The sequence below is a fragment of the Ahaetulla prasina genome, chromosome 1 (genome assembly GCF_028640845.1).
Source record: "Ahaetulla prasina isolate Xishuangbanna chromosome 1, ASM2864084v1, whole genome shotgun sequence".
Classification (NCBI taxonomy): Eukaryota; Metazoa; Chordata; class Lepidosauria; order Squamata; family Colubridae; genus Ahaetulla; species Ahaetulla prasina.
Window position 1 is genome coordinate 194,219,402 of NC_080539.1, and position 22,793 is coordinate 194,242,194.

A 22,793-nucleotide genomic window follows, 5' to 3' on the forward strand; every position below is an offset into this window, starting at 1 on the left:
AGGCAATTAAACAATTAAAAATGGGAAAAACCCTGGTACAGATGGTCTTACAGCAACTTATTATAAAAAACACAGGATGAAATATTAGGCCCACTTAAAGAATTATTTAATCAGATACAATTAGGAGTGAATACCCCGTCATGGAAAACATCTTTTATTTCACTGATACCAAAGAGGAGCAAGACTGCTAAACCTGGTAACTGGCCGATTTCACTTTTAAATAATGATTATAAGATTTTGTAAAAATAATAGCAAATAGATTAATGTTAGTTTTACAACAAAAGAATTCATACTGATCAATCTGGTTTTATAAAAGGGAGGCAGATGAGGAATAATGTTAGACAGATTATTAATATATTGGAATATTTGGAAAAGAAGAATACTTCAGCAGCACTTATTTTTAGATAAGAACAATGAATACTACTATGTGTGTTATATACGTTGATGTAACATTATTATACTACTATTGAGAAGTAAATGGATATGATAGAATAGAGAACTACAAAAGCAAAATACGTATGCCAGTACAGAAAGCTGTAAAATGACCTTAGAGGCTAGGTACTGTTTGTTATTTTTTGTATTGTTTTTATGTATCTGTGGTTGTTTTTTATGTTGTTTTCAGAGACAAAACTGTTTTTAAAAAAATATTTTTTTAAAAAAATAACTATGGGATTTATTCTTATCCCATATAAATGCATGCTACCCTAGTTGTAGGTCATGCCCTTCTAGTGTTAAGATCCTCTTATTTTTTAGTTCAATCCAATTTTTGACTCATATTAACGCTGTTGCCTGATAATACAATTTCCAATCTGGGAGTGCTTAAATCTCCTTTCTCTTTGCTATCCTGCAATAATTTTAATTTAATCCTTGATTTTTTTCCCTTGCCAAATGTATTTTGTAGTTAATTTGTTTAAATCTTCAAATAAAGTTTTCCCTGGTTTTATTGGTGTAACTTGGAATAGAAATAGTACTCTTGATAATATAGTAATCCTGGTAATAAATGCAATTCTTCCAGTGAGTGACAGTTGAAGATGTTTCCAATTTTCTAAGTCTTTTTTTATTTGTTGTAGTAGTTTATCATAATTATCTTCCTTAATTGAGGAGAATTTAGCCATTAGCCAAATCCCTAAATATTTTACTTTCTTAGCTATTTGCATACCTGTTTTTTCTTCCAATTCCCTATCTTGTTTTTTTTGAAAGATTTTTTGTTAGCATCTCTCTTTGCTCTTCTGTAATTTGGTTTATGCTCAGTGTGTCTAGATATTGTTAGACTTTGTCCTCTGCAATATTATTTTGGGAATATAGTTTTGTAAAAAATTATTGTATTATATTCTTTTTTTCTTCTCTTCTATGTTGAATTGCTCCTTTCTCATCCTGTAGTTGGTATATTATTCTTTTCTCGTTTTCTTACACTTTTTTTTCATACACTTTTAAGCAAGAAGGAGTTATCTTGTCTGGGCCTGGAGAGAATTTTCACATATTTCTTCCTGTGAAATTCCATCAGCTGTTTCAGCTTATTTTTATTTATTTATTTATTTATTTATTTATTTATCATATTTATATACCGCCCTATCTCCCGAAGGACTCAGGGCGGTTCACAGGCACTTAAAAACACATAAATACAGAATAAAAACAATTTAAAAAACTTATTTTAAAGCCCGTTAATTAAAATATACAGATAAAACCTAATTTAAAAACCCATAAATTTAAAATCTAGCTCAGTCCTGCACAATTAAATAAATATGTTTTAAGCCCGCGGCGGAAGGTCCGAAGGTCCGGAAGCTGACGGAGTCCGGGGGGTAGTTCGTTCCAAGGGTGGGAGCCCCACAGAAGGCCCTTCCTGGGCGCCGCCAGACGACATTGCCTCGCTGACGGCACCCTGAGGAGACCCTCTCTGTGAGAGCGCACGGGTCGGTGAGAGGTATTCGTAGCAGAAGGCGGTCCCGAAATAACCCGCCCAATGCCATGGAGCGCTTTAAAGGTGGTCACCAAAACCTTGAAGCGCACCCGAAGGCCACAGGTAGCCAGTGCAGTCTGCGCAGGATGGTGTTATACGGGAGCCACGAGGGCTCCATCTATCACCCGCAGCCGCATTCTGGACTAACTGCAGCCTCCGGATGCCCTTCAAGGGGAGCCCCATGTAGAGAGCATTGCAGTAATCCAGGCGAGACGTCACGAGCGCGTGAGTGACCGTGCATAGGGCATCCCGGTCCAGAAAGGGGCGCAACTGGCGTACCAGGCGAACCTGGTAGAACGCTCTCCTGGAGACGGCCGTCAAATGGTCTTCTAGAGACAGCCGTTCGTCCAGGAGGACGCCTAAGTTGCGGACCCTCTCCATCGGGGCCAATGACTCGCCACCGATGGTCAGCCGCGGATTAAGCTGACTGTACCGGGATGCCGGCATCCACAGCCACTCTGTCTTGGCGGGATTGAGCTTGAGCCTGTTTCTCCCCATCCAGACCCGTACGGCCTCCAGACACCGGGACAGCACTTCGATAGCTTCGTTGGGGTGGTCCGGTGTAGAAAAGTACAGCTGGGTGTCATCCGCATACAGCTGGTACTTCACACCGAAACCACTGATGATCTCACCCAGCGGCTTCATGTAGATGTTAAACAGAAGGGGCGAGAGGATCGACCCCTGCGGCACCCCACAAGTGAGGCGCCTCGGAGCCGACCTCTGCCCCCCTGTCAACACAGACTGCGACCGGTCGGAGAGATAGGAGGAGAACCACCGATAAACGGTGCCTCCCACTCCCAATCCCTCCAACCGGCGCAGCAGGATACCATGGTCGATGGTATCGAAAGCCGCTGAGAGGTCTAATAGGACCAGGGCAGAGGAGCAACCCCTATCCCTGGCCCTCCAGAGATCATCCACCAACGCGACCAAAGCCGTCTCCGTGCTGTAACCGGGCCGGAAACCGGACTGGAACGGGTCTAGATAGACAGCTTCATCCAGGTGCAAGGGAAACTGATATGCCACCATACTCTCTACAACCTTCGCCGCAAAGCGAAGGTTGGAGACCGGACGATAATTACCTAAAACAGCCGGGTCCAGGGAAGGCTTCTTAAGGAGGGGCCTCACTACCGCCGCTTAGAGCAAAAGCTTGTGGTAGAATAATAAAAAAGAATGTTCCCCATATTTTACAAGACCGAACAACTTCTTCATAATGGAGAACAACTCTATGTACAATTATTGACATGCTAGGGCAGACTTGGGTGGATGACCTGAAGTTTGGTATTGCCAGAATCCTACCCACTCTGTGAGAGAAGCCCTATGTCTCAAATGCAACACAATGTCAATTGAGAAGCTCTACTCTATGTACTCAGAACTGGGTGTGTGTGTGAAGGCAAAATAAAATGGTTCCATCTTCATCCTGGATAGTGGAAGTGGACAGGAAGATGTAGAGAATATATGTGTATTCTGCCATCACATCTAAAAATAATAAAATTCAAAAGCTCCCCTACTTCTGTCTTCTGCCCCAGCTTAGTATGTCATGAAGCGCTTTGAGAAGGACTCAGTCTATTCCTCAGGCAGCTGCAAGTTCCAACCCCAGTTCCAGTTTCAGACTAACTTCATTTGTCATAGTGCATAGTAGTCTGATTCTTCTCACCCCAGGGCAGTGAGATTTCTAAACTCTGGATATAAGCATATTTTCATGAGGAAATATATTTGTAGGAATTGCACTTCAGGTTACTAAATGATAGAAATAAATTTTGACATATGACTGTCTTTTCTATCATGTATTACCTGTTTTCCCCAAAATAAGACATCCCCTGATAAGAAGCCCAATTGGGTTTTTGAGTGCATGGCAATAAGGCCAAGCACTTATTTCAGGGTTCAAAAAAATATAAGACAGGGTCTTATTTTCGGGGAAACACGGTATGTGTCAAATTCTTGTGAGTTTTGAACTGGCTTCTGCTGAAAACAAAACCCATACTCATTTGCAGGTTTGATCTAATAAGGTAAGTCTTATATTCTGTCCCTATCTGTCCTAACATTCATTTTCTTATGCAATATTGTACAATATATAGACTACGCACAAACATTAGTATTAGTAAGGTTTCAACAATACGTTGCAAGGCATATTTGTTAAATACCTGGTATTTGTTCCAGCTGACATAGTATGATTAGCAGTAGTGGTTCCTTTATGGCCTTGATCACAGCGACTCATCTGAGGTGCAGTCATTGGCCTGTTAATGGCAGTAGTAGCAGCAATACAATAATTAGTAGAAGTAGCAGTAATAAAAGAATCTTAGTATTGGAAAAGCTATTTGGGTCTCCTCTGCTTAAATTAAAATTAAAGCTTCAACTTGTTGAGCCTGAACTTAACACATCCAGCAAAGAAGAGTTCACCACCCTACTCATCAACTGACCTCACAGCCAGATTATTCTTAGAGCTGGGAAATTATACTAAGATTCAGCTGGAATTAGCCAACCCATGGACCTTAAATCTATTATTCAATATCCTGCTTTCAGACGCAACAGGAAACGGGTCTCTGACTTTTTTAATGTAATCTTTTTTCAGGTATTTGAAGAGGACGATCAGGTCCTTACTTTCAATTTTTTCAAACTGAACAGTCTCAGTTCCTTTAATCTCTCTTCATAGGCGTTAATTATTAATTATCTCTTTCCTTCTAAGTAAGGCCTCCAGAATCAACATAGAACTAACAATACGGTCTGACTATATAAATAAAATAATAAAGTAGAACTATTATTTCTTTTGATGTGGAAACTTTGTTTTTATTGATGCACCCTCATTAGCCTTTTTGTGTTATAGCAGTCGTTTTGGCTGATCCTGAAAAATCTAAGAGAGACAGACTTGGAAAGGAGAGCTCCAGGAAACTATGGAGATACAGGACATTGTTTGAACTAAATAAGTAAACAAACAAGTGACTAATCACACTATAAATAGGCAATTCCAAAATGACAATACTCATACATGTCTCAAGAGTCAAGCTCAACCTAGAAACTGTTTATCTTTATCTGCATTTATCTTTATTAAATGTCATTGTATTACTTTCTGGAAAAGGAGGAAAATAAATTCTGGATGGCAAATGCTGAATCTTCATTAATTAACCTGTGATTAAAATCCATAGATCCTACTTTGACACTCCCCCTCACCTCTGGTCTAATTTTCAGTGAAATAGATTTGATGAGGACTTAATTTTGAAATAAATAAATGCAACCTTCTATATTTTATAATGCAGATGTGAATATTGCTCATTTAAATTTTTGTTCTTGTATGTACATACACACATTAAACAAAGTTATAATGGCATCCAATTGTTTTCACCATGGGCAAGAACATAAAATTCTCATCTTTTTTCTCCTAAGACCCTTGCAAGGTCATGGCAAGTAGGTGGTAGAGCTCACCGAGTAAGAACTTCCACACTGTACAAAAGTGCTTGCAAGGATGTCGCAAGAGCAGCTGTAGCAGCAATCTCTTCTCGAGCAGCTGTCACGGTTTCCACTTGGGAGGTTTGCCTCTTAAGTTTCTGCAAGTAACAGGGCACTAGAGCTTCAAGGACCATCAGCATCTGAAGACTGAAACAATATAGATCATGTAACAATGCTATCAATGTGAGGTTATATCCAGAAGTACAATACCCTTCTGTTCAACAGAAACCCATTTTTGTCTGCAGGAAAGGGAACTGTGCACAGTACTTTATGACTAATTCTTGTGACTAGAACACAAGTATATTCATATTAGAACACCATCACAGCCAGAACAAATTTGGACCTGCAAAAAAAAATCTTGGTGTTTTTTTTTTTAACAATAACAATTTCTTCCAAAAAATGTAATAAAATGAAACAGGAAATAACTGAAAAAAATGTTAAAGGGCAAGAAAGTTTGCTTCAAGTGTGGTGTGATTGAAGCAACCAGCAATAAGTGATTTTTCCCTGTTATTCAGAGAACCCAGGCATCATCTAACTAGGTTCTATGGCTAAGCCTGAGAAAGGATAAGCACTGAGGAGACAATGAACATAGGTAGAAGTTTAAAGGCCAGACTGAATAATCTTTAAACCTGGAAATAGTAATGAGCTTCCAATCATTAGACACAGAGACAAAACTACTTGAATTTCAGGGAAAGAATAAATAAAAGAAAAAGAAAAATATTTGCATAAACAAAGATACCTAGAAACACCTAGATTCCTAGAAACAAGAGGAATGTTTTAAACAGTTTAATAAATGTATTGTGCAAAGTTAAAATATATAAATTTAAATGTTAGATTGTTATCATACTTGTTTGAAAATGCAATTGGGAATTAACCCAGGAAATAGCTGTTACCTTCTGAAAGACTCAGGTGCATATGCCACAACTGTTACACATAACTTGATGGCTTCACTGATTGAAAATGTCAGGTCCTCATTGCCATAACAGAAATCTGAAATAGATACAAAATAGAACATAACAGACTATCAATAATGTGGAAATATTGTGTCATGAGAGATAAAATCTGCGCCCCTTCCTTGACCGTGACGCCTTGCGCACAGTCACTCACGCCCTCGTCACTTCCCGCCTGGACTATTGCAATGCTCTCTACATGGGGCTCCCCTTGAAGAGCACCCGGAGGCTCCAGTTAGTCCAGAATGCAGCCGCGCGGGTGATAGAGGGAGCACCGCGTTGCTCCCATATAACACCTATCCTGCGCGGCCTGCACTGGCTACTGGTAGTCTTTCGGGTGCAATTCAAGGTTTTGGTGACCACCTTTAAAGCGCTCCATGGCTTAGGACCGGGATACCTTCGAGACCGCCTTCTGCCGTCGATTGCCTCCCAACAACCTGTGCGCTCCCACAGAGTGGGCCTCCTCAGGGTGCCGTCGACCAAACAGTGTAGGTTGGCGGCCCCCAGGGGGAGGGCCTTCTCTGTGGCGGCACCAGCCCTGTGGAACGAGCTCCCTCCAGGATTACGACAACTACCCGACCTCCGGACCTTCAGACGGGAACTGAAGACGCTATTGTTTCAGCGTGCAGGACTAGCCTAAGATAAAAGGTTTTAGCATATCTTAATGGGGTTTTTATAGGTTTTTTATTTTTTAGTGATCAGGCCATGATATTATCTAGTTTTAATTGGGTTTTAATGTTTATTTATTGTACTGTTTTAATATGCCTGTGAACCGCCCTGAGTCCTACGGGAGATGGTGCGGTATATAAGTTTGATTAATAAATAAATAAATAAATAAATAAAAATCTCACTATGTTTTTTGCTTTAGGCAATTAATTCCTGTTCAATCTCTATCTGTTGATAAATTGTATCAAAATAGAATTGATCATTAGTGACATATCATGAATTCTATTAAAATTCCTTTCAGTTTAGAATTTAAGGCTGCATTTTGCATAGACATTCATCTAAAAAAGTTAGCAGCACCTCTAAATAAGTATGGATGAGATTACCTGATCAGGCTGGCTCTATTACCATTTATCTGGCACTTAACTCCACTGAAGACTGTAGTTTGAGAAAACATGTTATTATGTGACTCACAGTACAATTAACTAGAAAAATTCATTAAAACGTAGTAAGAATTACTTCCAAGAAAACTTTTAACATTAGAAAATATAAAGAACAAGATACAATACAAGGATATAAAATAAAGAATATAAAAGCCAAAAATATACCGTAGGTAGAAACAATTTATATAATACAATTGTAAGCCAGTTTGGACCTCTTTAGAATTTAGTTTCTTTAAAAATTAAAACTCAAGTAGCCCTCATCTTATGACCACAATTGAGCCCAGAATTTCTGTTACTAAGTGAGGCATTTTGCCCCATTTTACGATCTTTCTTGCCACGGTTGTTAAGTGAATTACTGCAGTTGTTAAGTTAGTGACATAGCTGTTAAGTGTATCTGGCTTTCCCATTGACTTTGCTTATCAGAAGGTCGCAAAAGGTGATCACATGACCCTGGGACACTGCCACCATCAGAAATAGGAGTCAGTTGCCAAGCTTCTGAATTTTGATCATGTGAACATGGAGATGCTGCAATGGTTGTAAGTGTGAAAAACGGTGATAAGTCCATTTTTTAATGCTGTTGTAACTTTGAGTGGTCACAAAATGAACTGTTATAAGTTGAGGACCACCTATAAAAGGTGTTTCTTTGTGGATGAAAATCATAGGGTTTAAAGGAACGATTGGCTTCTCATTTACTGAATAGGGGCAGACCAGAAGATCCTACATAGTGTAAATAATGTAGTATGATCCTGACCATTAAAAGAGAACTGTTTAAATTAGTTTTTTTATTTAACAATTTAGTGTTTATGTTATCAGAAAAAAGAAAGCAGAAATATATTTATTTCACAAGAAAAATGGCAATTTATAAAAAACAAATTGAAAATACCTAGTGATTTCAGGGGCTTCTCTGCTTTTACCAATTCTAGAATATCTAAGTTGTCAGAAGTATCTCCTTCTAAGGACTGTAGGAGATCAAACAGGCACTGAGCAGACACTCCCTTGCTGGGTCCACTGTATGCAGCATCCTGCAGTGAAGAAAGCAATTAGTTCTGTTTACTTGTTTGTTTATATATTGGATTTCAAGGCTGCCCTACTCCAAAAAGACCCTGGGTGGCTTACAATTTTTAAAAGGATGCACAATGTTTTTTTAAAAAGGAACTTCAATATCCAGTGAAAACTACTTATATTCCACTCATGCATTTATGTCAACTGAAGTAAGCAACACCAGTTTGGGGTATGTGAGAATTTTATAGAAGAGTTACAGACTTTAATCCCTATATACAGAAGGTTAGATAACAAAATCTAAGAAATCCCAAGGTGATCTGATTTGGTGAAATGAGCTGGGTAAAATCAAGGTGATGAGTGGGCAACCTTGATGGTGGATGGAACAAATTATTTCATTTTGTATTGTTTTAAATATTCTTCTATTCAATTGTCAGCCACCCTCTTCCTAGTCACTATGCCCTGAAGATACTCTTTCCTGTAAGAATGTAGGTATTATTGGTTCCAAAGTCAGTTTACCTCCCATCACGGAGGATGTTCCCAGTGATGGCTTTAATGGTTTCAGAAACTTTATTAATGTTGATGTTTTAAGAAGGTCAACAGGTAATTTTAGAAATTTTAAAACAGTATCTATAAATTACACAATCAACTGAGCATCTTTTGAAGAATGTTCACATTTTAACTCCCATTTAGCATGTACAACATAGTCTTCATGGCCCAAATATTTCTAAGTATCAAAAACTGAGATGTGAAACTGAAGGTTTCACCACTCCCACTTACTCAGAACTATGCCTTTTCTGTCATTCATGTCCAAATATCCCTTTAACTAGTGCATGCTTATGCAAAAATGACAGCATTAGAAGATTTTTATTTATGTATAACACTATTTAATTTATGCACAGATGTGTCTCTCCATGTAGACACAAAAGGCTGAATGTGCAGGGCAATATCAATATTCCATTAATGGGAGAATGTCAGCCTTGGAAGAGAGAATTTTCTAGACAGGAGACTAGAATTGCTGAAAATGCGAGCAAGCCTTCAAGGAATAAGTTGTGGGTTCAGAAAAGGAAAGCTAAAGCTTCTCTGCATAAGAGAGTCAGTGGAAAAAGAGCATGCAGGATTGATGTAGAATAAGCCAGTAGAAAACATGTATCATTTCTCCCACCCACTGAAGGACTTTGTTGTTGTTGTTGTCTGGGTGTTCTCAAGCTATGGCTTTTAGCTCCTTAGGAGGTTGCAAGTAATGTTGACCTTAGTGTGGTTGTCAAGCTCAATAATCCTAAACTCATGGACTGATGTTCTGCTTTTTTTGAGCAGAAACACAAGGGTCAATGAATTGCCCAGAACATTGCAATTCTTTAAATATATTATCATACCTCAATTGCAATTTCAGCATGGTCAAAAAACAATGAAAACAACTTTCAAACAGCAGTTGGCTGACACTCACAGGAAATTCCAGAAGTGGAGCAACACTAGCAAACAATTGCAGCACAAAAGGCTTACGATGTAGAATGTAAAACTGACGGCAGGCAAATTCAATTGCTTGACGGAGCTGTGGATTACTCTCATAGTCAGCATATACCTGGGAAACAAGAAAATCCTTTGGAATTTTGATTTGTTACCAAGAGACTGAAGGGTCATCTGATTCAGTTCTGATTCAGTTCTACAGAGGAATTATTGAGTCTGTCATTTGCACCTCTATAACTGTCTGGTTCGGTTCTGCAACCCAACAAGAAAAACACAGACTTCAGAGGATAATTAGAACTGCAGAAAAAATAATTGCTACCAACCTGCCTTCCATTGAGGACCTGTATACTGCACGAATCAAGAAGAGGGCCGTGAAAATATTTGCAGATCACTCGCATCCTGGACATAAACTGTTTCAACTCCTACCCTCAAAACGATGCTATAGAGCACTGCACAACAGAACAACTAGATACAAGAACAGTTTTTTCCCGAAAGCTATCACTCTGCTAAACAAATAATTCCATCAACACTGTCAGACTATTTACTGAATCTGCACTACTATTAATCGTCTCAAAGTTCCCATCACCAATCTCTTTCCACTTATGACTGTATGACTATAACTTGTTGCTGGCAATCCTTATGATTTATATTGATATATTGACCATCAATTGTGTTGTAAATGTTGTACCTTGATGAACGTATCTTTTCTTTTATGTACACTGAGAGCATATGCACCAAGACAAATTCCTTGTGTGTCCAATCACACTTGGCCAATAAAATTCTATTCTATTCTATTCTATTCTATTCTATTCTATTCTATTCTATTCTATTCTATTCTATTCTATTCTATTCTATTCTAAAAGCTGCACTGTGACTCAAAGCAGTCATGACAAAGGGGTGCAATCCTCAATGGATCCTTCAGAAAGTTTAACCTGGTAGGCATTGGCCTAATGACTACTTTAGGGCTTTCAATTTTCTTTTTTAAGAAGCTTACCTGCAGCATGGTGGGAAGGATCCACTGGTAACCACTGAGAGAGAAGAGGTGGTTGAAATGTACAGCTGTGTTGATTACAGTAGCAGCATACTGCCTCAACAATGCACTGTCCTCTGGGTGTAGGATCAGGGCTCCATTAAAAACATTCAGGAACAACATAATTTCATCCCCCCAGGGGAATTCACTGGGCATTCCCAGAAACATCTCTTCTAGCAATTTAATCCACAGGCTTTTCTGAAGTGTATCCAGACCAAAGAGTTCCTTGCCAGCTAAGAGAACGAGAAGAACAATGTCATGTTAAAATTCAGCATCTTATTTTAAAGAGAAATATTAGAGCTTCCTTTAAAAAAAAGTCTCCAGAGGTATTCATACACCAAGGTATTAAAATAGGGCTTGCTGCATTAATTAACTTTGATTATTCAAAGAGATCATAGATTCTTGTTTAATATGATCACATATTAAGCCCATTCAGTACTATTAAACAATTATGGTGATGCTATCTATGGATATTTAAGTATTTCTAAGCAAAAAAAAAGTCTCATTTTGGTGGTTCAGTAGAGTATCAGTAAAATATTTTCCATATAGTTAGACCTGGTTAGTACTTGTAGGGAATCAAGACAGGAAATCCTAGTAGCCTATACTGGAAAGTAAGACAAAAACATCTCAGAATAGGATAATGGCAAACCAATTGTTGCTACTGTCAAAAATGTCTATTTAGCCACCTGGAGTCAAGCTCAGCTTGAGGGAGACTTAGTGGTACCTTGTGGATCATTGAAGAGTGAGAATTCTGCATCAATGGCACTACGGGGAAATGAAGGCAAGCGAAGAAGGTCTTCTTGCAACAAAGACACATGGGACTGCTTGTGAGCCACAGGAATCTTCTGAGTCAGAGAAATGAGAAACAACACTCGACCCACTTCTTCTAATTTACGGGTAAATACCTAAAAAAACAGCCAGACAATGATAATAATTGTTGATCCAAATCAAAAAAATAATTGTTATCAAGTGATCATGTATTGTGCTCCACAGTTGTTTATGAGGAGGAGAGTGTTTATAGTACACTCTCTGAGAGGCACAAACTGGAGGAATAAGGAATTATGCTTATTAGTGTATGGCATTATTAAAATAACCAGGAGACCACAGTGCAATTAGTTTGGCCTGTCAAAATACCAGCCCTGTTGTAGAACATACTTACACACTTCCCAAGATGCACTTCACATCAGAGAGGAAGATGAGTGGTTCTTCCTGCAGCATCACCCAAGGCCCCCTCCCTTCCCAGAGCTGCTTCTCAAATGGGCATCACAATGGGGAAGGTTCAGCACCGTCAGATATCTGATTGCCTGCACAGAGCATCAGCTTGTCTCCCTACTGAAGTGGTACCTATCTATCTACTTGCATACAACATACTTTCAAACTGTTAGGTCGACAGAAGCTGGGGTGAATGATAGAAGCTCATATTGTCATGCAGTGCTAGGATGTGAACTTCTGGAACAGAACCGTCCCCAACATCATTAAATCATTGAGCCTGTTGCGATATTATGCCATATGAACCCCTTTATGAAACTGTTTATAAAATTACTTATGTGCAAATATAAGCATGAGCAAGAAATTGCTTATGTGCAAAAATATCAGCATAGGTAAGTCTGGCTAATTGTTATCATGTAAGCAGAAATCTGTTTGATGCCAAGGTTACAAAGATGTTTGCCAGTAAATGTAACAACACCTATGAGATAGCCACAGAACATTCCTTCTCTGATAAGGTCAACTTCACAGAGTTTCAAAAGAAGTTTGCTCCTACACACAATTATATGAGATTTATTAGTATGTAGTCAGGATGTTTCAAGATGTATTTCTGTTTGCTGTACCACGTAGGCAAAAAGCAGAGAACAAAGAACCACTTCATGGTAAAACTCCTCCCAAGAATCATGATCTTTCTCCCAAAATCATAGGCTTGTGGATGTGCTTGTAGTCACGTGTTCACGTGTTGAATATATGCTAATATGTAACCACCCCTGCTTACCTTCTGTAACCCACCCCTAACCCCTAATCTTAATAAAAGGGTTGTTTCGAGCTAGCTCGGGGCTCGCTCACCCCGAGGAGAATTGGACTCTGCTTATTCATTTCTCACTCCGTCTGGCGCGGGGATTGCCCAGACCCTTTCGTGGCGAGCCCGCTGGCCGCGAGAAAAGCCACAACTGGTGACCCCGACGTGATTTGATCCCCGGTCCTGGTTGTTCGCCAGTGAGGCGCTCCGCAGTCGTAAGACTTAGTAAGTATGGGGAACGGGTTGTCCAAGGGCCAGGTTACGCACCTCCAAGAACTTGGAGACCTTATTAAGGCTGCAAAAATTATTTGTATGAACCATGGCAAACCTTTACCCTCAATTTCAGCAAATGATCTAGTCAAATTATTGAAATTCATTTGGCAAAAATATCCCAGCTATCCCACTTCAGGGGATATTACATCTAAAAAATGGAGGCGCATATTGAAATATTTAAATGACCCCCCTAAAGCCAATCATGATTTGATTGTAACTTGTCAAGTAATTGTTATTAGCCTGGAGATTTATGAAAAGGCTATCAGAGATTCGAGCGATGCCATGGCGCTCAACGCTGCATCTCCACCTCCATACGAGGATGCCTCCACGCAGCAAAAATCTCTTGAGGTAAAATGTTCCAACATTGCCTCTTTAACTGAAACATCTCCACCATCTGCCCCCCCGCCTCTGCCAACTGCGGACGGGAGACTCTCTCATTCTGCTCTCGCAGCTGGACTGAAGAGAGCGATGGCAACGGGGACCTTTCCTTAGAGGATTTGCAAATGTTTCCTGTTGCCCTTATAGATGACCCGCAAAATCCTAATCAAAAATTCGAGGTCATCAACCCTTGATTTCAAAATGGTTAAAGATCTTAAAAGGGCGGTGGCAGAATATGGGATTCAGAGTCCTTATACCAGGGGTTTGCTTACTTCCATGGCCAATGGTCATGAATTGATTCCGGAAGATTGGAAAAATATTGCCTCTATGCTTCTTTCCTCTTCGCAATTTCTGATTTTTGAATCTGTTTGGCGGCAAGGGGTAAGAGTGGCGGTGGCCCGCGGGGACCTCCCCGCCGGCATCACCGCTGTCCATCTTCTCGGGAAGGTGCTGTTAACACCATTGCATTGCAAGCTGCTTCCCCGCACTCCCTGTTCCTCCACTTAATGCCATAATCTTATCTGCCTTTCTCAAAGTGGATGACCCTAAGTCATCCGTCTCCTCCTTTGCTTCTATCCGCCAGAAACCCAATGAGTTGTATTCTGATTTCATTGAAAATTCTCCAACCTTTTCGTTCTTTGTTCCCTTCTTTTCTTGTGTATCATTATATGGATGACATTCTTGTCGCTGCGCCTGGGCCCCCAGGCACAGTCAAACAGCAATTGCCAAAACTCTTACACACCCTTCAGAAGGGTGGCCTTACTGTTGCCCCAGAAAAAATTCAATCCCACCCCCCTTTCTCTTATTTTGGATATACGGTTCTCCGGTCAGCGGCCCCAAATGTGCCAACCCTCTACCTTTCAAACAAGCCCACTTTAGTTCAGCTACAGCAATACTTGGGGACACTGAATTGGATTCGCTCTTACACAGCTCTAACCACTGCTCAATTATCTCCACTGTTCACAGCCCTCACACAAGGCTCTCAACCATCAGACCGTATACAACTGACCGATCAACAAACGATGCCATGCATCAAGTCAATCTAACCCTAAAACACATATGGGTAGACAGACTTGCCCCTAACATCCCATTTGGCATGCTCATTGTCAACACTGTAATGCTCCCTACTGGGGCATTAGTTCAAAAGGAGGAGAAACTTCTAATCCTAGAATGGTTTCATCTTCCTCACACTTCTCGCACTTCTTTAACTTCAAAGCCTACACAATTAGCGCAGCTCATTACAAAGATTAGATCTAGGAGTAAACTCCTCGCTGGAATAGAACCATCTATTTTATATGTTCCTTTTTCTTTGTCTATTTGGGAATCTTTGTTGTCTGTTTCTGATGAATTGCAATTTGCACTTGCCGAATGGCCAGGAGAAGTCTCCTGCCATCCGCCCCAGACCCACGACTGCTACTTCTAAGAACCATTCCTTTCTCCTGAATTCCCCTTCCCTCCCCAACCACTACCTAATGCCCTCACTGTCTTTGCTGATGGCAGCAAGTCTTATGGTGCCTGTGCTTGGCAGAAAGGTGGTCAGTGGTACACTAAAATTACTCCTCCTCAAAAATCTGCCCAGAGAGCAGAACTCTTTGCTTCTATATTGGCTTTTCAAAACTTTTCTGATGAACCTTTCAATCTCATCTTAGACAGTCTATATGTCACTCAAATTATTAGCTCTCTCTATGAGTCATATCTGGCTCCCTCCCTCGATGCAGAACTGCTATCTTTGTTTCTCAAACTACAAAAACTCATTTCTGCTCGACATCTTCCTTTTCATGTTTCACACATTCGAAGCCACCAGCCTCTGCCTGGAATACTTCAAAAAGGCAATAATGTGGCCGATGCTGCAGCTGCCGCTGCCTCTGTTAGTACTTCACTATCTGTTCTGTCTCTCTCCCCAATCTCCCTGGGAGAGTCACGCTTATTTTCATCAAAATAAAAAGGCGCTCATGAAACAATTTGGTTTAACGGTTGCTGAGGCATCTGCTATAATACATCAATGCCCTACCTGCAGCCGCCAAGGTAACTCTCTTCCGATGGGGGTCAACCCCAGAGGAACAGTGGCCTGTCAACTTTGGCAAATGGATGTTACTCAATATCCATCCTTTGCTCCATGGAAATTCTTACATGTATCAGTGGATACCTTCTCAGGCTTCATCATGGCCACCCCACAAAGGGGAGAAGCCACTAAACATGTAATCAATCATTGTATTCGGACCTTTGCATCGCTGGGATGCCCCAAAGAACTAAAAACAGATAATGGTCCTGCCTACACCAGTGCTGCATTTGCAGACTTCTGCGACGGTGGAACATTACTCACAAATTCGGAATTCCATACAACAGCCAAGGTCAAGCTCTGGTAGAACGCGCCAACCAGACATTAAAAACAGCCCTTGACCGATACACCAAACAACAGGGGAAAAATGCCCCTGGCCTCCCAGCAGTGCAAGATACCTTGAATCGTTGTTTATATGTGTTGAATTTTTTAAACTTAACTGGACAACCGCTCGCGACCGCTGCAGAGCGACATTTTTCCCCTCCCCCATCTGCAGGTCTACCCAAACCACAGGTATACTACCGCGAATTACCTGACCTGACATGGAAAGGGCCTGCTGATCTCATCACCTGGGGTCGAGGTTACACAGCCATCCAGCTGCCGGACCGAGTGCTTTGGGTTCCAGCCAGACACACCAGACCGTATTTGGTTAAAGACGGTCCCCTTCAGCCATCCCTCAACTAGAAAGAATGCTGTAGTTCCCTGTTGCCTTTCAGCTACTGGACACTGCCTCCCTTCCCCCAGAGCACCCCTCCTTTTCCCCCATGGGTGCGATAGCTCAGACTATTTTTAAAAGTTTTTTTTTCTCTCTCTCTCTCCTCGCTGGCTTATCTTAACTACCCCCCCTTGGTTCCTTGCAGTGCCAGGGAAAAGGGTGGGCTACGGGGGAGAACCATTCACCCCCACTCCATTTTTTTTTTCTCTCTTCTTTCTTGTCTGAGAAGGGAGGGACTATTAGGCTTTTTGGAAGCATTGCTTTTGTAAAAAGCTATGTAAAAAACTATGCAGATATATTTTCTTTTTAACCACGAAACAATTTTGATTCTAATTTTCAATCCTGAAAACACTTTTGATTTTACCTTTTAACCATGAAAACAATTTTGATTTTAATTTTTAACCCTACATACAATTTTGCTTTTGCTTTTAATTTTTAATTTTCCTTTTTCTGGAACTTTTTGAGGTTTAAACTGCCTGATTAAACCTAGCCTTGTATTTTTGAAGCTGTTCACATACATAAAGAGAGTTGAAAGGGACCCTTGGAGGTCTTCTAGTCCAACCCCCTGCCCAGGCAGGAAACCCTATAGCATTTCAGACAAATGGCTATCTTCTTATGTATGGACACATTTTTTTAAGCGTAAATCTGTTTTTTGGAAAATGCACTCAGGTTTTCCACATAAACTGACTCACCCAACAGCTTAAACCCTTATTTGCTGTTTGTATTGTTTCTTTTTCTTTTTTAGCAGCACAATATGTGCCCTGTTTTAGGAACTATTTCAGAGATACGTTAGAAAGTTAAAGGATGTGATAAGTTAGAAGGTTACAGTATGTGAAGAGAGAGTTAAGAGGATGTTTTGATACTAGTGCTGAGAAAGTTTTAGGAAGTTAGAAAAGTATGAGTAAAGTAAGACAGATGGTGATTTTGCTAAGATAATGTGATTTGTTTTTGGAAGTTTTTGATAGCATGGTTTTGTTAGTGACCAACTTCCACACATAAATAAAAAGGGTGGGAGTTGGGTCTTTATTGATTGATTGTCTTTTTCTCTGTCTTCCACATAGTACCTTTGTTAAAAAACAAAACTGAGATTTGTATGTTTGTTGTTTCTATTTCAGTTCTACATGCAAGCTATCTATTCCCCCTTGGCCCCCTCCCTAATCCTCCAACAATGCCTTTTTTCACCCAGAAAGGGAGGAGGAGGGGACCCTTTCTCATGTCTTTTAAACATGTAACGATCAAAAGACTTTTTAAGACAGTTTGGTTTTTTCTTGTTTTATGTATTCATGTAAGGATTTGTATTTTGAGATTTCTGTCAGCAGCGAACATCCACATCAACGGTGAGACCTTGAGGCCCTGGTCGACATATCCGTCCCTACCATCAAAAGATTGATGGCAACTGACTCTTTTCTTCCTACAAGAGACATTTATCGCTCCTTTGGCCTTTTCTTTCTCCAAGAAGGTGGATTGTGTGTGGCTTTAAAGGAAGAATGCTGCTTCTATGCTGACCATCTGACATTGTACAGGACTCAAAGAAAAAACTAAGGGACTTAACTTTGATATGATTTACAAGCTATTATAGTTGTAGTTGGTATAATTGCATTAGGATGTATAATTTTACCTTGTATTCTACCTATTTTTGTTAGAACAATTTCTAAAAGTTTATCTTTACTGGCTATTGAAGAACTCGAAGATGATTACACCCAAACTGCACCTAACAATTCCTGCCTGGTTGACGAAAAAGAAATAGACAAGGATAGTATGGCTAATATCTGTGTTTACACCACCATGAAACCGACTGATTGTCTGGTCCTAAAAAATAAAAAATAAAAACAGAGGAGATGTTGCGATATTATGCCATATGAACCCCTTTATGAAACTGTTTATAAAATTACTTATGTGCAAATATAAGCATGAGCAAGAAATTGCTTATGTGCAAAAATATCAGCATAGGTAAGTCTGGCTAATTGTTATCATGTAAGCAGAAATCTGTTTGATGCCAAGGTTACAAAGATGTTTGCCAGTAAATGTAACAACACCTATGAGATAGCCACAGAACATTCCTTCTCTGATAAGGTCAACTTCACAGAGCTTCAAAAGAAGTTTGCTCCTACACACAATTATATGAGATTTATTAGTATGTAGTCAGGATGTCTCAAGATGTATTTCTGTTTGCTGTACCACGTAGGCAAAAAGCAGAGAACAAAGAACCACTTCATGGTAAAACTCCTCCCAAGAATCATGATCTTTCTCCCAAAATCATAGGCTTGTGGATGTGCTTGTAGTCACGTGTTCACGTGTTGAATATATGCTAATATGTAACCACCCCTGCTTACCTTCTGTAACCCACCCCTAACCCCTAATCTTAATAAAAGGGTTGTTTCGAGCTAGCTCGGGGCTCGCTCACCCCGAGGAGAATTGGACTCTGCTTATTCATTTCTCACTCCGTCTGGCGCGGGGATTGCCCAGACCCTTTCGTGGCGAGCCCGCTGGCCGCGAGAAAAGCCACATGAGCCACCGTGCCTGTAATAAGAAATTGAGAACTGGGAACAAGTAACCAATTTTAGTTCTATGATTTACAAGCTATCACTAAGAACTATCAGAATGAATAAATAATTAGTAATAACTACTCTACATCTAGAACATGGATCTGAAGCAAATAATCTGGAGTGGAAAAAAGAATGGAGAAATTATCGTAATTAGATGGAATATGTTAATGTAACTTAATTAATCCAATTTACAGTGTCACATGTTTTAAAATTAATTTAATTTATTCATGTTTTGAAAAATAGACTATACGAATATGAATATATATATCAAATATGAATATTGCAGCAATAGGATCTAAACTACATCTCACAAGAGCTTTGGACTAGCACAAAACATATCCAAGCAATATTTCCACATAGTGATGGGAATGACTTATCAGGTACAAGATATCCATCCTAACTCTAAGCATATTTTTGAATGGAATAAGCAGAAATCAATAGGTAAATGGACCAATGCATCCCAAAACTGCTTTGAGTTATCATATTATGCACCCACAAATCCAAGAGACTGTCCCAGGAATCCACATCTAGGAATCCTCATTTCCTAGACAAGACAATACCTTATTCAATTCAAATATTTTTGAAATTCATAGCTATTAAGACACAGTATATCTACAGTATCTTGCAATAAAAATATAGAAATGAATAAACTTATGGCTTCTGCACCACAAATATCTTTTAGACCATCCCAAATCATATACCAATATGATAATCTGGTGAGGATGCATCATTGTGATATTTACTATAAACATACCTGTTTTTGAATGAGTTCTTGCCCCCTTTCTGGATGCATGTGTACCAGATTCAGTTGTGGAGATACTGATCTACGGAATGGGTAAATGTCACGGACATAGGTCTGTGGGATAATTTTAAAAAGTCTGTATTTTATAAATGAATTATACTTCTAGCACATTAGCAATTGTATTTTCAGAAATAGTCATACTTTCAATCATAATGGTATAGTGAGGGAGAAAAATCTCTCCGTTCTGGGTTTCTCTTTTACATAGGTTGATAACTGATTAAGAAACAGGAGAGAGAAAAAGAATGAATGGTCAACTTTCATACTGGTGATATATGCATAGTGTGAACTCCTAGGGATCAAAATTGGAGTTGATGGGACTAAGCCGGCAGTCATAGCCAACACCCTAGAAGACGGGCTCAAAATCCAGATGGATTTTGACAGACTTGAACACTGGGCTCTGTCTAACAAAATGAAATTCAATGTGGAAAAAAGCAAGGTTTTACACTTAGGCAAGAAAAAGAAGAGTATAAGTACAGATTAGGTGAAACCTGGCTCAATAGCAATAACTGCAAGAGGGAACTTGGAGTCCTAGTGGACAATCACTTAAATAAGAGCCAGCAATGTGCAGCAGCTATCAAAAAGTCAATACAACCCTAGGCTGCATTAACAGAAGGATAGAATTATAATCATGTGAAGTATTAGTACTGCTTTATAAAGCCTTAGTATGACCACACTTGGAATACTGCATCCAGTTTTGGTCACCGCAATATAAAAAAGATGCTGAGATTCTGGAAAGAGTGCAAAGAAGAGCAACCAAGATGCTTAGGGCCCTGGAGTCTAAAACATATGAAGAATGGTTGCAAAAATTGGGTATGTCTAGTCTAGTGAAAAGAAGGACTAGGGGAGACATGATAGAAATGCTTCAATATTTGAGGGGCTCACAAAGAAGAGGCGGTCAGCCTATTTTTCAAAGCACCAAAAGGTAAGGCAAAAAACAATGGGTGGAAACTAAACAAGGAGAGAAGCAACTTAGAATTAAGGAGAAATTTCCTAACAGTGAGAACAATCAACCAGTGAAACAGCTTCCCTTCAGAAGTTGTGGATGCTCCATCACTAGAGTCTTTTAAGAAGCGACTGGACAGCCATTTGTCAGAAATGGCATAGGGTCTCCTGCTCAAGCAAGGGATTGGACTAGAAGACTTCCAATGTCCCTTCCAAATCTGTTATTCCATAGTTTAATCTATGGGTTTCCGCCCCTTATGTAGAAATTGTATAAAAAGTGAGAGTTGAGCAGTGTACTACTCAACTGATAATACCATAGTATTTAGAATGGTAAAATACAAAAGGGATTGTGAGAATCCTCTCAAGAATCTCTCTGTTCTGTCCCGCCACCTCAGTCCGGGAGGCATGTGAAATGACTCAATTAGCTGCCAATTTAGTCCATGGCAGCTATCAGCTCTGGCAGCAAACCAGCGAGCGTCTGCCAAGGTTTTTCTTTTATCTTTCTTGATGCCGGCATGTCAACCAGGAAGTCAGGAACAAACAGCACTCCAAGCCAAATGCTCAGTCAGTTGATTTGTTTGTCACAAAGTAGTATAGCAGCCCCTCCTGCTTTATACCCTGTGGGGTGTGGCTCCGTGACTCAGCACTTTCTAGGCCTGCCCCACCCCTGCTTCTGTTGTTCCCGCCTCTCGTCTACGAAACCTGGGATCTAACCAGGACTGATTGTCCACAGCTGGGTCTGGAAGCATTGCCTGGGCAGGGGGGAGATACAGGAGACAGAGGCCTCATTACTTCCTCCACATGGCCTGCCTCTGGCTCCTGGAGCTGAGCCAGAGAGGCTGGCCCTGCAGAGGGGAGCCCTGGCGGCCCTTCCCCCTCACTCTCTGAGTCACTCTCTGGCAGGGGGCCAGGCCTGGGGGTGGGGGCTGGAGCCACGACACTCTCCAAACTGAAGCAACGAGCTTCAAAATGACATGTAAAAGTATGCATATTAGCCCAAAATATCCAAGTTTCATTGAAATATGAATGGGATCTGAATTGCTAGTGATTGATCAAGAAAGGGGTCTTCAAAAAAGACAATTTCATACTTGCAGTTGAAAATAGAACTGCAAATATAATAATGCTCTCATATAAATCTATGGTGAGATTATATTTGGAATATTGTATATACCATTTCAAGCCTCTGGTGGCTCAACAGACTAATGCAGTCTGTTCTTAACAACATCTGCTTGCAATTACTGCAGGTTCAAGTCCCACCAGGCCCAAGGTTGACTCAGCCTTCCATCCTTTATAAGGTAGGTAAAATGAGGACCCAGATTGTTGGGGGCAATAAGTTGACTTTGTATATAATATACAAATGGATGAAAACTATTGCTTGACATAGTGTAAGCCGCCCTGAGTCTTCAGAGAAGGGCGGGATATAAATGCAAATTTAAAAAAATGGTTGTCCTATCTCTTCTTAAAAACTTCCAGTATTGGAGCACCCACACTTTCTGGGCCCATACATATTATTATTAAATTATATTAAACTTGCATATTAGTGTATCCAAAATGTCACTTGTTGATAAGATTTTCAATTACAATTAATAAATAACATTAGAATATAAAACTATCTCACCTTATTATAATGAATAAGATTCCACCGCTTATCCATTAAAAAATAGTTGGAAGACTGGGATTCAGGTATGTTAAAAAATTCCAGACACTCCTAGCACAAAAAGACATAAGCATAAGGCAATATTGATTGATCACATGTTCTTCAACTTAGAAAGATATTTATTTTAAAAGTATTTTCCTCAGGTAATTGTGGCTATATCTCTGTTCCCTGCCCATAAAAATGTAATCTTAATAAAAACAAGCCGTCAAGTCTTGCACTGCTACTAAGGCAGTTCTTAGTTAATTAGTGATACCACTTAGATTGTAACAGTTTTTAAAACCAATGTCACCTTGAATTAATGTCCAAAATCACAACTGAAAGTGATATAATATGCTTACTTCATATAGTAGGCCTATGGAAATGAGCCTGTTGAGTAATTGAAAGTGCAATAACTAATTAACTAACTAACTGTTAAATGTCCGGCAAAATCGCTGATAACAGGTCACCCATATAACTACTTTGT

At 39.9% G+C, this 22,793-nt stretch overlaps 1 protein-coding gene across 1 annotated transcript in view; it reads right to left on the minus strand.

Moving 5' to 3' along the window:
* UNC80 (unc-80 homolog, NALCN channel complex subunit) overlaps positions 1-22,793 on the minus strand; it is a 303,637-nt gene that overhangs the window by 165,788 nt on the left and 115,056 nt on the right. Inside the window, exons 38-46 of the mRNA XM_058184775.1 lie at positions 22,292-22,381; positions 19,684-19,785; positions 11,675-11,855; positions 10,915-11,183; positions 9,901-10,035; positions 8,338-8,476; positions 6,292-6,388; positions 5,375-5,545; positions 4,099-4,191 (exon numbers count right to left, since the gene is read on the minus strand). Coding sequence (XP_058040758.1) covers positions 4,099-4,191; positions 5,375-5,545; positions 6,292-6,388; positions 8,338-8,476; positions 9,901-10,035; positions 10,915-11,183; positions 11,675-11,855; positions 19,684-19,785; positions 22,292-22,381 — 1,277 coding nt within the window. The remainder of the gene's footprint in view (positions 1-4,098; positions 4,192-5,374; positions 5,546-6,291; positions 6,389-8,337; positions 8,477-9,900; positions 10,036-10,914; positions 11,184-11,674; positions 11,856-19,683; positions 19,786-22,291; positions 22,382-22,793) is intronic.